This window comes from Hippocampus comes, unplaced genomic scaffold (genome assembly GCF_001891065.2).
Source record: "Hippocampus comes isolate QL1 unplaced genomic scaffold, H_comes_QL1_v1.1 scaffold190, whole genome shotgun sequence".
NCBI lineage: Eukaryota > Metazoa > Chordata > Actinopteri > Syngnathiformes > Syngnathidae > Hippocampus > Hippocampus comes.
The window spans coordinates 179,193-191,795 of NW_017805121.1; the positions used below are offsets into that span (position 1 = coordinate 179,193).

Consider the following 12,603-nt stretch of genomic DNA (forward strand, 5'->3'; position numbering starts at 1 on the left):
CAGAAAACCCAACGGGAATGCTTTCTGAACCACGTCATGCAGAAAAATACCCAGCATTCCATATCTCTGGCATTGGGCCGAAACCTCAAGTCCCAATTTGGAAAATTTCATATTTTTTTCAAAAATCCATACTATTGGTCAATCCAAACGTGTGGGTGTTATTTTACTAATTATGGTGCAAGCTAAAGTGGTGAAAATCACTTACGATGTTGATGGTTGAATTAACATGCTGTTTTTGGGGTCCCCAAAAAGTGACCATTTTGAAGGTACCGGGATTCGACCTGACACCAGCGACATGGAAACAAACTCAACTTGGAACATTCTTACGCACAAGATCCATTTCCTAAGTGAAAACCTTGTTCGTTGCAACTGCAACTACAACATTTACTTACTATTTTTCTCTAGCTCAAATATTACTCTATCACCGCATCTCCCACTTTTGATGACTGACTTGATGAGGTAACCTGCATTAAATGGGTTAACATTAAACCATGAGAGAGTCACTTTGCATTTAATTTGGTGCAGCACTGAAAGTGCTTCAAGATGAGCAGCAATCTAAAATTTATGAAGGCGCTGAACATTTGCCATGTAGAAATTGTGCAGGGTTTTAGCACAGGAGTCTTCCAGGATTACAATAAAATGGAATAAAGTAAGTCTTCATTTGTCCCATAATGGGGAAATTCCAGTAGGTATAGTCAGATGAAATGAATCTCAAAAACAAGCCATCCACAAAGTCTGTTCATGTATGGCTTGTTTATAACAGCCCTCCAATATGGCCGCCGGTAGTGCATTGTGGGTAATTGCTAAAAGGACAGCGCTCCTCTATACAAGGTTTGACAGAAAACAATCGGAACGTCTTTGACGTGCTGGCGCCAGTGTTGGCCGTGTCCGACCCTGTTCGTGCAAGTCAAAGAAGGACGGGCGACGGCACATCACGGGTCCGTTAACGTTGACACATGATCAGAATTTTAGGAGACCACCCCCTACCACCCCCCGACATGGTACGACTTTAATTTTGGAAGACGACATCTTTTTGTCTCAGAGTAGAAATGAGTTTTGGTCATTAGATGTTTTTTTTCTTTCGCCGAACTCACAGCTCCAGGATGAGGATGACGTCGGCCTTGTTCTCGAAGACCTCGTGCAGCGCGATGATGTTGGGGTGGCGGATCTCCTTGAGGATGTCGACCTCGCGCTCGATGTCCTCCCGCGTCACGCCGCGCCGGCTGGATTTGCTGCGCCGCTTCTTGATGAACTTGGCGGCGTACTCGGCGCCCGTGCTCCGCCGACGACACCGCCGGACCACCGCAAACTGGCCGCTGCCGACGAGGCCAGACAAGAAATGATAGAGAGATAGATACCGAAATATACATACATACACACACACAGAATACGTCATGCATGATAAAACTGAACGCTCGGGGTTAAGAACGGACATGGCCATTTGCTCCTGCTAGCCTCGATGCTCGTCGCCACTAAGGCGGCGCTGGGGCAACCGCCGCAGGTCAGGCAGGCAACAAATGTCCTTTTCGAGACAAGACGCTACGGTACATGTGCGGCAACCGCGAGAGCGTGCGGCTTCATCGGCGATGTGCTCGCTTAGCATCGGAGGGACAAACTGTGCCCGAGGCAAAATCTGGATGGTTTCTGCAGGGATGGGGCCATCGGAGGTTTTTCCTCCTCGTATTGACAGAAGCGATCAGCATTGGGCCGAGGACATCGGGTACGAATGAAGGCTGACGAAAGCAGTCAGCGATACTTCAAGGCAAAGAAAAGCCGGGCCTAAACGGGAGCAGTTGGGACGCTCTTCTGGCGACCGGTCGTGCGCGTCGGACGGCGACGGCAAATCCAGCTATTGGCTCACAATTCTCAGTCACTCCGTTCGTGGAAAGGTCATCGATGCAAAGCGCTTGTGCTTAGCGCGACTTTGTGTTGTCGAGTCCTCGAGAGTGACTACGCGCACCGAGTGCGTCAAGCGGCTTGGAGTTGCCCGAGTTGAAACGATGGCCGAAGGCAACCGGTTGCCGAGGGAATGCCCACGCTTGACTGCCAAACTCAGCCTGTGACATCACCGGTCCCGCGACACGCCCGAACCCGAGCCCGAGCCCGCCGGCACCCGCTGTCTTTGCCGCCACTCCTCCCTCGTCTGGTCTCGTCTGGTCTCTGTGGGCGCTTCAAGTGGCGACAAAGGCAGCGAGGACATTTGATCTGGCTTCCCGCTACCTGGCCTCTTGGAAAAAAAGAAGAAAAAAAAAAAAAGAAAAGCAGCCTCCCTGCCCGCCCGCCCGCCGCCGCTGTTTGTTGTCCATCTTCCCTTCCCTCGCTATTTTTCCCCTACAGCAACGTGTCCATCGCAAGTACAGAGGGATTCCCCGGCTTGCAAATGAACCTTGCGGACCGACGGGATGGCCGAAATACCGGACGACGGCTATTTGCTCAACATGCGAAAACTGCTTTTGTGAAGCGGGCAACTTCGCGAGACGCCATCTCAACATATCAAATATTCATGTGGCCAAAAATAAAGCCAAGGGGAGCATCCCGGAAGGCCGGCTGGCTGGCTGGCGGCGCTTGGCCGGAGCAGACGAAGGCCGGACGAGACAAGGAGCCCGCCGAGGCTCCACGTGCACGATGACCGAGCGGCATCGGAAAACGCCGGCCCGCGCCATATTGCGCAATGCTACGCAGCAAACGGACACAAGGATTCGTGCGGCCAAATGCCGATCCTCCGATTGTTTTTGGCCGTTAATGGTGTGACATCGTCTCATCCCTTCGCATGAAAAAGTCACCATTTTAGTCATTTGACCTGAAAAAATTGCAGCGGCAAATTGGGAGTTATTTTCTTGATGACAGATGGTTCTCAATGACATTTTGAACTCACGATCAGAGTACCGATAAAAACTCACACCAAAAAATAGCACCGCGCGGCCCATCTCGATGTAAGATCTAACCTCCAAGCTGACACCGAAAGAAAAGCAAAGCGCTCGCGTTCTCTCTCGGCTCGGCCTCGGTCGGCGTCGTTCTCGCCGGCCCCCCCTTTGCCGTCTCGGAACTCACCGACGTTGGCGCCGCGGCCGCCGCGTGCGACTAGCGGCCGGAAAGCGGCGCGGGAGGCCGGCGCCGCGAGATGGCGACCGTCGCGCCGTTGTGTACCGGAGGAAAGGGTAACCATGGCGACGGGAGCGAGAAGAGGAACCGCCCGCCGGCCGCTCGGAGGAAGGAAGAGGCCGACGGATTAGCGACGAGGCGTCGATAAAAACGACGCGGCCGTCGGATCTCAGGAGGCTTTTCTCCCCGGCCGGCGACTGGCAGCGGGAGGTCGCTCGCTCGCTCCCGACAGGCGGCTCGCTCTTTTACGTGCGGTGGCGAGGGCGCGCCGCCCAAAATGCAACCGCCGCTCGCATCGCTGGCGACTGAGTGCGCTCCATCTGTGGAACGGAAGCTTCACATCAAAATGGCAGACAGCAAGCGTCCACGCCGGCTTTGCTTTCGTCTCAAGTGGCTTTGTAACAAGCAGCCCATCGCTTTTGAACAAAGCCGCCTTCCTCGGGCGTCCTTTCAAAATCGCTCCTGCGCGTCCGCCGTCACATTTGTCTCATCGAGCGAAATCTCATGGATGGGAAACATTTGTCGAAACACCCACTGGTGTTTCTCCATGCGCACTTTCAAGTGAACAACGTTGATCATCGAAACATGAAAAGCAGTTGGTCTTTCATTTTTCAGTGGATATGCGGTGGTGGGTTTGTTTTTTGTGTCTTGAGGGGAAATGTCAATCGATGATGGAATGGCACGACTTTACAGTGGACAACTTTATGTGTCATACAGATTGACTTTTTTTTTCCGATCGGATGCTCGTTTTACTGAGCAAATGTGTGACTTCAAAGGCCCCTAAGATATGCGGTTGCATTCTCAACGGGACAAGCAAAGGAGGCGCCGCTTCAGATTTCACACATTTGGTTGACCGAGTATCACGACGACAACGTGATTATTCTGCCGCCAATTGCGGGAACTGCGAGATTGACGTGAAGAGGCGGAAAGGAGGAGGCGATGGCGGCAAGTGAGAAAGTGGCAAGGGGGGGTTCAGGGGGCGCCAGCTGCTCCGTTGATCCACCTCTCATCTGCGGTCTTATAAAAATCACATTTGGCTAGCAAAGTCAGCTCGGTGGCTCTCACACATGCACAGAATGACACCATGTGACACGCTTGTCAATCAGTAGGAAGAAAAAAAAACAACAACAACAATCAATCAGCCCAACACCGGCCAGCTTCAGCAAGTAAACATGAAACTGGGTGAACATGTCCATCAGTGGACATCCCAAAAAGTTTGCAAAAGTCAGACATTTTGCCTTGAATCAGACATTTTTCAATCAGCAGCCGAAAGCTCGAGAAAAAAAAAAAAATCGTCTCCAGCACACAACGTTCAAAGTGAACAGTAAGTCGGCCATTTTGGCTGGATCCGGCCATTTTGGCCACGTTTCAGAGCTGACATTTGGCCGATTCCAATTCGGGGAATTTGCTGAAAGGAGCTCCGGTGGCGAGCAGGAAACCTTGAGCCATGTGCTAAGGTGTTGTCGGAGTCTTTGTTTTTCACTTGTTTTTTTTGTTTCTTCAACACACTCGTGAGAACGAGGCTGTCATAATCTGATGAGAATAAAGTGGAATACCGTACAATACAATACATGGTCTTTTTCGCCGGCTGCTCTTTGGGGTTGGGCACTAAGTAGTTCATAATGGGGGAGGGGGGTGTGAGTGACGAGTCTGCCGTGCAGACTCGGCCCCTCCACCCAGTCGTGCCGACCCGGGTGAAAGGGCCTTAAATGTAGGTCAGTGGGTGCATGCCATCCGTCACTTCTGCCGCTTCCACGGCATTTCTTCATGATACTCGATAGCCACATTCAGCTCCACGTACGAGGACGCTCTTCATGGTCACGTGCAAGACCACATTCAGCTCACTTGCGCAACAACTGTGTCTTCTCTGGTGCACAATTAAACGCAAATGAAATGACGAGGAAACTACTCGTAACGTGAGTGGGATTATGTCACAGACTAGGATCTTCCGGGATGCTACGAGCAGTCTCAAAATGCTCACCAAATGTTTTTCCTTTCTAGTGAAATGTAGTTGTCCTATGAGTTTACCCAAGTTGTCTTACTAGGTTGCAGAAAAGTCATGAAGTTGGTGGGGAGGGCGAACAATGAAGATACAATTGCCCTACTAGCGCAATGAAGAGGGCTCAACCAATTAATCAGCCGACCGATTTAACTGGCCGACACAAGCTTTTTTTTTTTTTTTTAATCGAGAGATTTTTTGTGGATTTCATTTAAAGTCGTTGAATAAATACTGAGTTTCAAATGGAATCAATTATTGTTCACTCAGCATGATTTCAATATCATTCCAAATAATTGCGATTGTTATTTTTCCCAGAATTGCCCAGCCTTCGTGTATTATCCTGCCCCCTTGTGGCCAGGGCGTGCACACCAAAAGGAGCAGCACAATGCCCAGTGATTATTATGGTGTACAAACTTTAGGTTTTTTAACATTTTATTCAATTGTGTGATGACAGGATGTTTTTTATACAACAATGCAAAATATTTTCTCACTATAAAACACCTTGCGCACGTTTTTATTGGTGGTTTTTTTGGTTGCTATGATTGGCATTTCAATCCATTTCAATGAAGAAAGTCAGAGCAGCGCAGTCCACATCATTATTTCATATATTTTGCATGTCCCGAGACAAGGGGCAACAGGTGCAGAGATGATTTTGAAGTCAAAAGTGCGACTCACCTGCCCAGTTCGTCCCCGATCTCATAAAGGTCTTCGACATTCTCCTGCTTGAAAACGGTCATGTTGTGTCTGCACTTGGAGGAGTGCCGTCTATTTCCTGGAGAAGGCGGGAGTGGACGGGGCGGGGGAGCTCGTCACAGCTGCAGCCCGCTCGGGGCACGTTCGTCGCCGGCTACCCTTCTCCCCATTGTCGGGCCTGGATCGGAGACACCGGTGGAAGAGTGGAAATCAAATGGAGAGCATCTGTCAAGATTGTCACGACTCCTAGATTTGAGAAAAAAAAAATGGTGGGTATGTCACACTCCTACATTACTGGGGGTGGGAGGGCGTTCGTGTGTCGGGTTTGTCGCTGCGTGCGTGGTAATAAATGAATTGCCCCCGAAAACGGCGACACATGAGCGGCTACTGGCGCGCAGCCCGCTCCTCTTCAGTGCGGTAGCTATAGGAGACCCGAGGTGCGGCGAACCCCCCACCCCCACCCCCCTGCTTTCTTCCAGCCACGAGCTGAAGGCACTGTCGGGAAATAACGTTCCGAAAGACACTCAGGTAACCTCCATTTTCCGATTGAATTTAACCCCAAAATGGACGAGCGTCGCTCTCGGTTGGCTGAACTCGAAGCTATCAGGTGCACTTCGAGAAAGAAGAAGCGAGCGGTGGTGAGAGGGAGGGGCGGAATGTCTTACCCCGGTAAACCGAGTCCAGGCGAGGCTTCGTGGGGTTTCAGCTTGGAGCGTGTGCCGCCGCCTCCGCCGCTCGCTCGCTCGGTCGTCGGCTCACGGAGCCGGAGGACGATAAAACGTCGCCGCGGGAGGAAATCGACGTCCACAACGCAAGAAGACAGTCGGCGGCCGGTGCCGCGTTCAAGTACCGTTGGGGAAATTGACAATCCCATCCACGCGAGACTTCGCTTCAAAAAACAAAAAACACTTACAGTAATTTACATTTGACATGAAAATATCTTTATTGACCAGTGTTACTGTATGTCCACGCATACACACACCGCAAATTGTTTCGGTCAGGACCAAAACGATGATTTCACTGGGAAAGTGGCGCATCAACGAGTTTTGGGTGGAAAGCGAAGGCACCATCGGTCAGTCTCCAACGACTCACAGACAACAGGAAGACAATACACCCACCGGACACTTCATTCGTTATCCTTGACACAGCCCCAACAAGCGTTGTACTTTTATTTTGGGATGATTTTATATGATGATCCTTCCTCATGTCACTAGTTTACATTTGCTGCTTTCGTACTAATGAGGTGTGCATTAGCTTTGGGTTGGAAGGGTGATAGCACCACGTGCCCTTCCAGTCTCAGTTCACTTTATGAAGGCGACAAAATATCGCAAATATAATATAAAAGATCCACCAGCTTTTATTTTTCTTAATTTATTATTATATTGCAACTCTTGGTATAAAAACATACAAAAGATATTTTTCAAAAATCCCTCATAGTCCACAATAATGCACATAAAATGATCAAACATTGTCATGATAGGCACAGATAAATACAAGTGGTATAAAATCACTATTTCATGAGTCTCGCATACTTGATTGTGCAATATAGCTGTGAGGAATATGTTGTAGCCAAGCACACGCGTGTTTTTATTGTTCCTTCATGCTGATATTCCAGGCAAAGCGAGAAGGGACGATAAGTCGTGTCGATTCATCATTTCAATGAGCATTGGAGGCAAAATGGAGCAGTGCGCTACATAGATGGAGCCGCATGAGGCGCTGCTGAGGAACCGTTGACTAGTTTGTTGACAAAGAAGAAATTCCCTTTTTTTTTTCTCCCCCCTCATATGTCAATGTCTTCCTTTTGGTAAAATTACAAATTTTCTTGAAATATTTACTTTTTGTAAATGTCAAATTTTTGTTCAAATAAAATTCAGACATTTTGTTGTTGTAAAATCCCGACTTCATTCTGGTGAAATTTAAAGATATTTCTTGGAAAGTTACAACTTTTTTTGTGATATTATCACATTGGTATAAAATACCAATTCAATCGATTATTCTATATTTTCAAAAGCAGTTATTTCAAGTGGTCACTTCAGCTACAAATCCTGAAACTCTGATAGTTATCCGTGGTAAAATACCCTTTTTCCTGATGACAAAAAAAAAAAAAAAAAAAAGAATTTCAACCATTAATCATCGGATGAGATAGGCGCCATGACGACGATAGGTTGTAAAATGTAAAATATCTAAAACCAAACATGTGCGGTCAAAATTACAATCACATAACCACAAAGTCCTCCACTTAGTTTTGGTGGGTCTTTTTCACTTGAAACTTACAAAAATAGATGTAGAAAAGTACAAAATGCTTTTAAGGCAACGTGGCTTTGTTTGTCATCTGTGATGGGCAGGGCTGGAGAACCTTTTCAGTGTCATTAGATTTAGTAGGCATGTCAATCATGAATAGTCCCATGAAAAAGTCGCAAAAAATATGTGCGAAAAGATGAAGTCTGCCGTTTTGGTCTGATGCGGCCATTTTAGGATCTTTTAGACCATCTCCAGCTTGCCGGACCTGAATTTTGTCCAAATATACTCCAATAAAGCCGGTTTCACATCCATCCATCCATTTTCCGATCCGCTTGCCCTCACAGGGGTAGCGGGGGGTGCTGGAGCCTATCCCAGCCGTCTTCGGGCAGTAGGCGGGGGACACCCTGAACCGGTTGCCAGCCCATCGCAGGGCACACAGAGACAAACAACCATCCACGCTCACACTCACACCGAGGGACAATTTAGCGAGTGTTCAATCAGCCTGCCATGCATGTTTTTGGAATGTGGGAGGAAACCGGAGTACCCGGAGAAAACCCACGCATTTGCACTCCCAGGGTTAAAAAAAAACCCAAAACAAAAGTTTGTAAACTTGAAGACACGTGGTCCTCTTGTGATATTCCTGCTACCTTTCCCACAACAAAGCAGACTCCTTCGATCCAAACGTCTTATCGTGGGGGCTCCTCACGAGCGTCGTCGCTAACGGTCCTGTACATTTGCAGCGAGGTCACCTCCACCTCCTGGGCCTTGACGTACTGGGCGCGCCCCGCCGGGCTGTACCCGGCCGAGCGGCCCAAGGGGCTGAAGCCGGAGGCGGCGCGCCCCGCGTGGGCTAAAGCCGAGGGGCGGGGCGGGGCGCGGCCCCCGTCGAAATGAGGGTCGGACCGTTGCACTCCACTCGGGTGCTAATCGGTCACGTGATGACAACATTTCCTTCTTTCGGTGAGACACATTTTCGGATTCGCTTTTCTCTTTCTTCTTCCTCTACTCTGTTGTCTCTGTGCCAGGCTTAGAATAGTTTGGGCGTCTTCATCAGCGTTAGTTTTCACTGCGCTGTTTTGATTCGTTTTCAGAGCAAGCTTGTTTGTATCCCCCTCAAGCTTTATTTTAGTTTAGCTGTTTTTATTTCGTTGTTGATAAATGTGGTTTTAATTTTGCTTCGTTTTCAGAGTGAGTTTGTTTGTTCATTTTAGTTGCGTTTTTATTCGTTTTTCCCAATCTTGTGTATTTCTTGTTTTGTTGTTGAAATGTATTTCGTTTTCAGAGCTACTGTGTTCATTTTTTCCCCCCCAACAAAAATGTTTCATTGTAGTTGAACTGTAGTTTATTAGTTTTAGTTGGGGTTTTTTTTCCAATCTTGTGTATTTGTTGAGTGCAAGATTAAAAACAAAAATAATAATAATGACCTAAGTGTGGTGTTGTGTCAACTCAAAACATACGTATTTGCAAACCAAATGCTGACAAAAGCCTAAAACGGCTGCCGGCCGTGTGTTCTTTTGAGACTTTTGTGCGTGTCACGAAAGACAAGCCGAACAAGTTTGGCACCTTTTCAAACCAAACGCATAACCGGACCTAAATTCAGCCTAGCAGCAAATGGAAGCGCCTGGTTGCCAACATAGTTTTTGGTGTCAACCGATCCCACGCTACCTTTCTCTTTGTCCTCGGTCAAATCCATTGAAGCGTCGATCCGTTTTTACCTTGTCATTGATGGTGGGGCGGAGCAGGATCAACAGGAAGCGATAGGAGACGACAGGAAGGATGCACAAAATGGAGGTGAGCCCAATGGTCAACCAGATGTTGGGCTGACTCAGCGTGTTCCTCGCGGTGCCTGAACAGATTGGACACCAACATGCCAGGTTCAAGTTGACTATCAGGAAATATTGGATGAATTTCACCCAAAGTTCGCCCTATGACCTTCCTCCTGTCTTCTTATTGGCTGAATTAGGCCGAAGGGGTGAGCGTTTCTTCCTCTTCCAATTTTTGCTCATAGTCAACATTGCATTTGACACATCAGCATGAGATACATGTCAGTGTTTTTTTTTTTCCTGATTATACGTCCAGACGGACGCAGCGGGAAACCGTCGTCGGAGGCGGCAAGCTTTGTCGGCATACCTATGAAGGGGAAGGCCGAGGGCAGCACGAGGAACAGGCCGTTGCTGTACATGGTGAAGGTGACGGCGAAGTACATGACCAGGCTGCCCACCACAAAGAGGCCGTTCACCGCCGTCCAGTAGGACATCTCCAAGCCCAGCTGCACACAGGCACGCACGCGCGCGCGCAAGTCACGAGGGCCGTCCACTTAACGAAAGTTGGGGACGGTACCTGGAGGGTGACGGCGAAGAGCAGGCAGGTCTGCGTGAGGACGGCGAAGGACTGGTAGTCGGCCACATCCCGGCCGTCGGCGCGGGCCGCCTGGCCGACGGCGGCGTACGGGATGAAGAAGAGCACCAGGGAGCTGTAGCAGCTGTGCAAGGCGCACTTGAAGAAGGCCATCTTGCTGAAGTACAGGTTGAGCTGGCCCGGCACGTACAGCTGAGGGTGCTGGAAGCTCCACGCGTCGTTCACGTCCTTTTGCCCCGCCCCCCGGTCAAAGCCAATTGAAAATTGCGGCCGCGGCCCGACCTTCGGATGAAAGCGGCCGACGGGAGCTCTCTCACCTGATCGAAGAGGCTCATTCCCAGCACAGGTAACGCCGTGTACACCAGATTGTACAGCGTGATGAACAACTCGTCATACACCGTCTGGAAGGGGAAAGCCACCTCTCATTTCAACTTCCAAAAACAAAACCAAAGTTACAAGACCAAAAAAATAACAAGACAATCAAATAAAAAGGAAACAACAAATATAACGAAGCCACAGAGAAAAGCAAAACAAAACTGGAATTCATGGATTAAAAATGTTGAGACATTAGCAAGATTTGAAATGAAAAGTTCAAGCATGCGGTCAATTCAAAATCGTGCTCAATATAAAAAAAAGTATTTCAAAAAAATAACACTTATACTACAGTAAATCAACCACCCCCCCAATATTCTAAAATACAAATACGAAAAAAATTAAACATCCGTTTGAACAAAAAGTAAAAAAAGATGTGTCATAAAAACAAATGCAATTAAACATGCTGATGAAAAACTCCTGCTAAAACAGACGCAATAAAACCAAATTGGAAAAAAAAAACAACGACCAAGATTTGAAGGTCTATTCAAATGACAAATTTAAAAAGGTAATGAACAAACACATTCAATTAAAATCGATCTAAAACCCTGAATCAAAATGACACCAAAAATAAGATTAGAAGAGAAATGACACAGAAAAATTTCGAACTTAAGTTAAAAAAAAAAGATGATTCGAATGAATAATAATCACAATAGCAATCATCAAAACCATGTTCCAGGGATGAATGGGTGACAAGCTCCCAGAGTGAAAGGAGCCAGCATCCCGGTGGATTACGAGTGAAGCCGATCCGCTGCCCTCGAGTCTCACCTGTGCGGAGAAGCCGCAGAAGAAGGCGTACCAGAAGTGGACAAAGGTAAAGGTGAAGTTCTTGTAGAAGAAGTAGCGTAGAAACTTGCACATGCGCAGGTAGGACCAGCGGCCGTGCACCAGCAGGAGGCGCTGCAGGAAGCGGAACTGCGCGAAGGAGTAGTCGCTGGACAGAACGGCCTGCGTGCCCTCCTGGCCCGAGATGCCCACGCCGATGTGCGCCACTGCAGATGGGGGGGGTGGGGACAATACCGGCACCGAGTTACTCCCACTTTTGCCCAGCGCACGGCAAACGCGCTGCGCTCAACGCGGCCGTGTCAATTGAGAAGGGCGAACGCGGCGATCCAAATCCCGACCGTCGGCCCGTTGGCTCGGGCTCACCTCACCTTTGATCATGCTGACGTCGTTGGCGCCGTCGCCGATGGCCAGCGTGACGGCGCGCTTGTACGTCTTGACCAGCTGCACCACCTGCGCCTTCTGTAGCGGCGTCACGCGGCAGCAGATCACCGCCTTGCACATGCACGCCGTGCGCAGGAAGTCCTGCTCCATGCTGCGGTCCAACGCGTGTGCCTGCCACCAAAGCCCCCCCATTGTTGGTATTGAGCAAGAAACATGATGTTTGCTTCGGCGGGCCACAAAGAATGATGTGGCGGGCTGCACATCATTTGCTTCGGCGGGCCACAAAGAATGATGTGGCGGGCCAGGTCTGGCCCGCGGGCCTTGAGTTTGACACCCGTGCAAGAAGGAGTGAAGAGCTGATTTACAATATGAGCAACATGCCAATTAAAAAAACAAAAACAAAAAACAAGGCGCAAAAGGTCAAGGGGAGTACCAGACTGTGTCCATTGATGACGAGGCCAAAGTCGCCGTTCACCGCTTCATCCGCGATGGCCTGCGCACTTTTTCCCAGAATCCTCGCTGGCAAAAATGCACAATCCTCGGCGGCACCGGGTTTCATGGAACCGCGTGCGTTCCTGCCATATGTAAAAGAATATAACTTGTACAAAAAGAAATAAAATATAGTCGCAAAAAAAAAAAAAAAAACAAATCTGCCGAGACAGCCCAACGCT

The 12,603-nt window shown here is 48.8% G+C and overlaps 1 protein-coding gene and 1 long non-coding RNA gene across 2 annotated transcripts in view; one reads left to right on the forward strand and one right to left on the reverse strand.

Moving 5' to 3' along the window:
* The window catches only part of dapk1 (death-associated protein kinase 1), a 50,411-nt gene that overhangs the window by 30,604 nt on the left and 7,204 nt on the right, over positions 1–12,603 (reverse strand). Inside the window, exons 18-26 of the mRNA XM_019865927.1 lie at positions 12,366–12,507; positions 11,920–12,103; positions 11,534–11,757; positions 10,711–10,794; positions 10,376–10,621; positions 10,166–10,304; positions 9,749–9,881; positions 4,286–4,293; positions 1,774–1,781 (exon numbers count right to left, since the gene is read on the reverse strand). Of these exons, the coding sequence (XP_019721486.1) occupies positions 1,774–1,781; positions 4,286–4,293; positions 9,749–9,881; positions 10,166–10,304; positions 10,376–10,621; positions 10,711–10,794; positions 11,534–11,757; positions 11,920–12,103; positions 12,366–12,507 (1,168 nt within the window). The remainder of the gene's footprint in view (positions 1–1,773; positions 1,782–4,285; positions 4,294–9,748; positions 9,882–10,165; positions 10,305–10,375; positions 10,622–10,710; positions 10,795–11,533; positions 11,758–11,919; positions 12,104–12,365; positions 12,508–12,603) is intronic.
* On the forward strand, positions 5,860–7,908 carry LOC109513497 (uncharacterized). The gene is made up of 2 exons (XR_002167781.1): positions 5,860–6,063; positions 7,410–7,908. It is a non-coding gene; the product is annotated as an uncharacterized LOC109513497 (long non-coding RNA).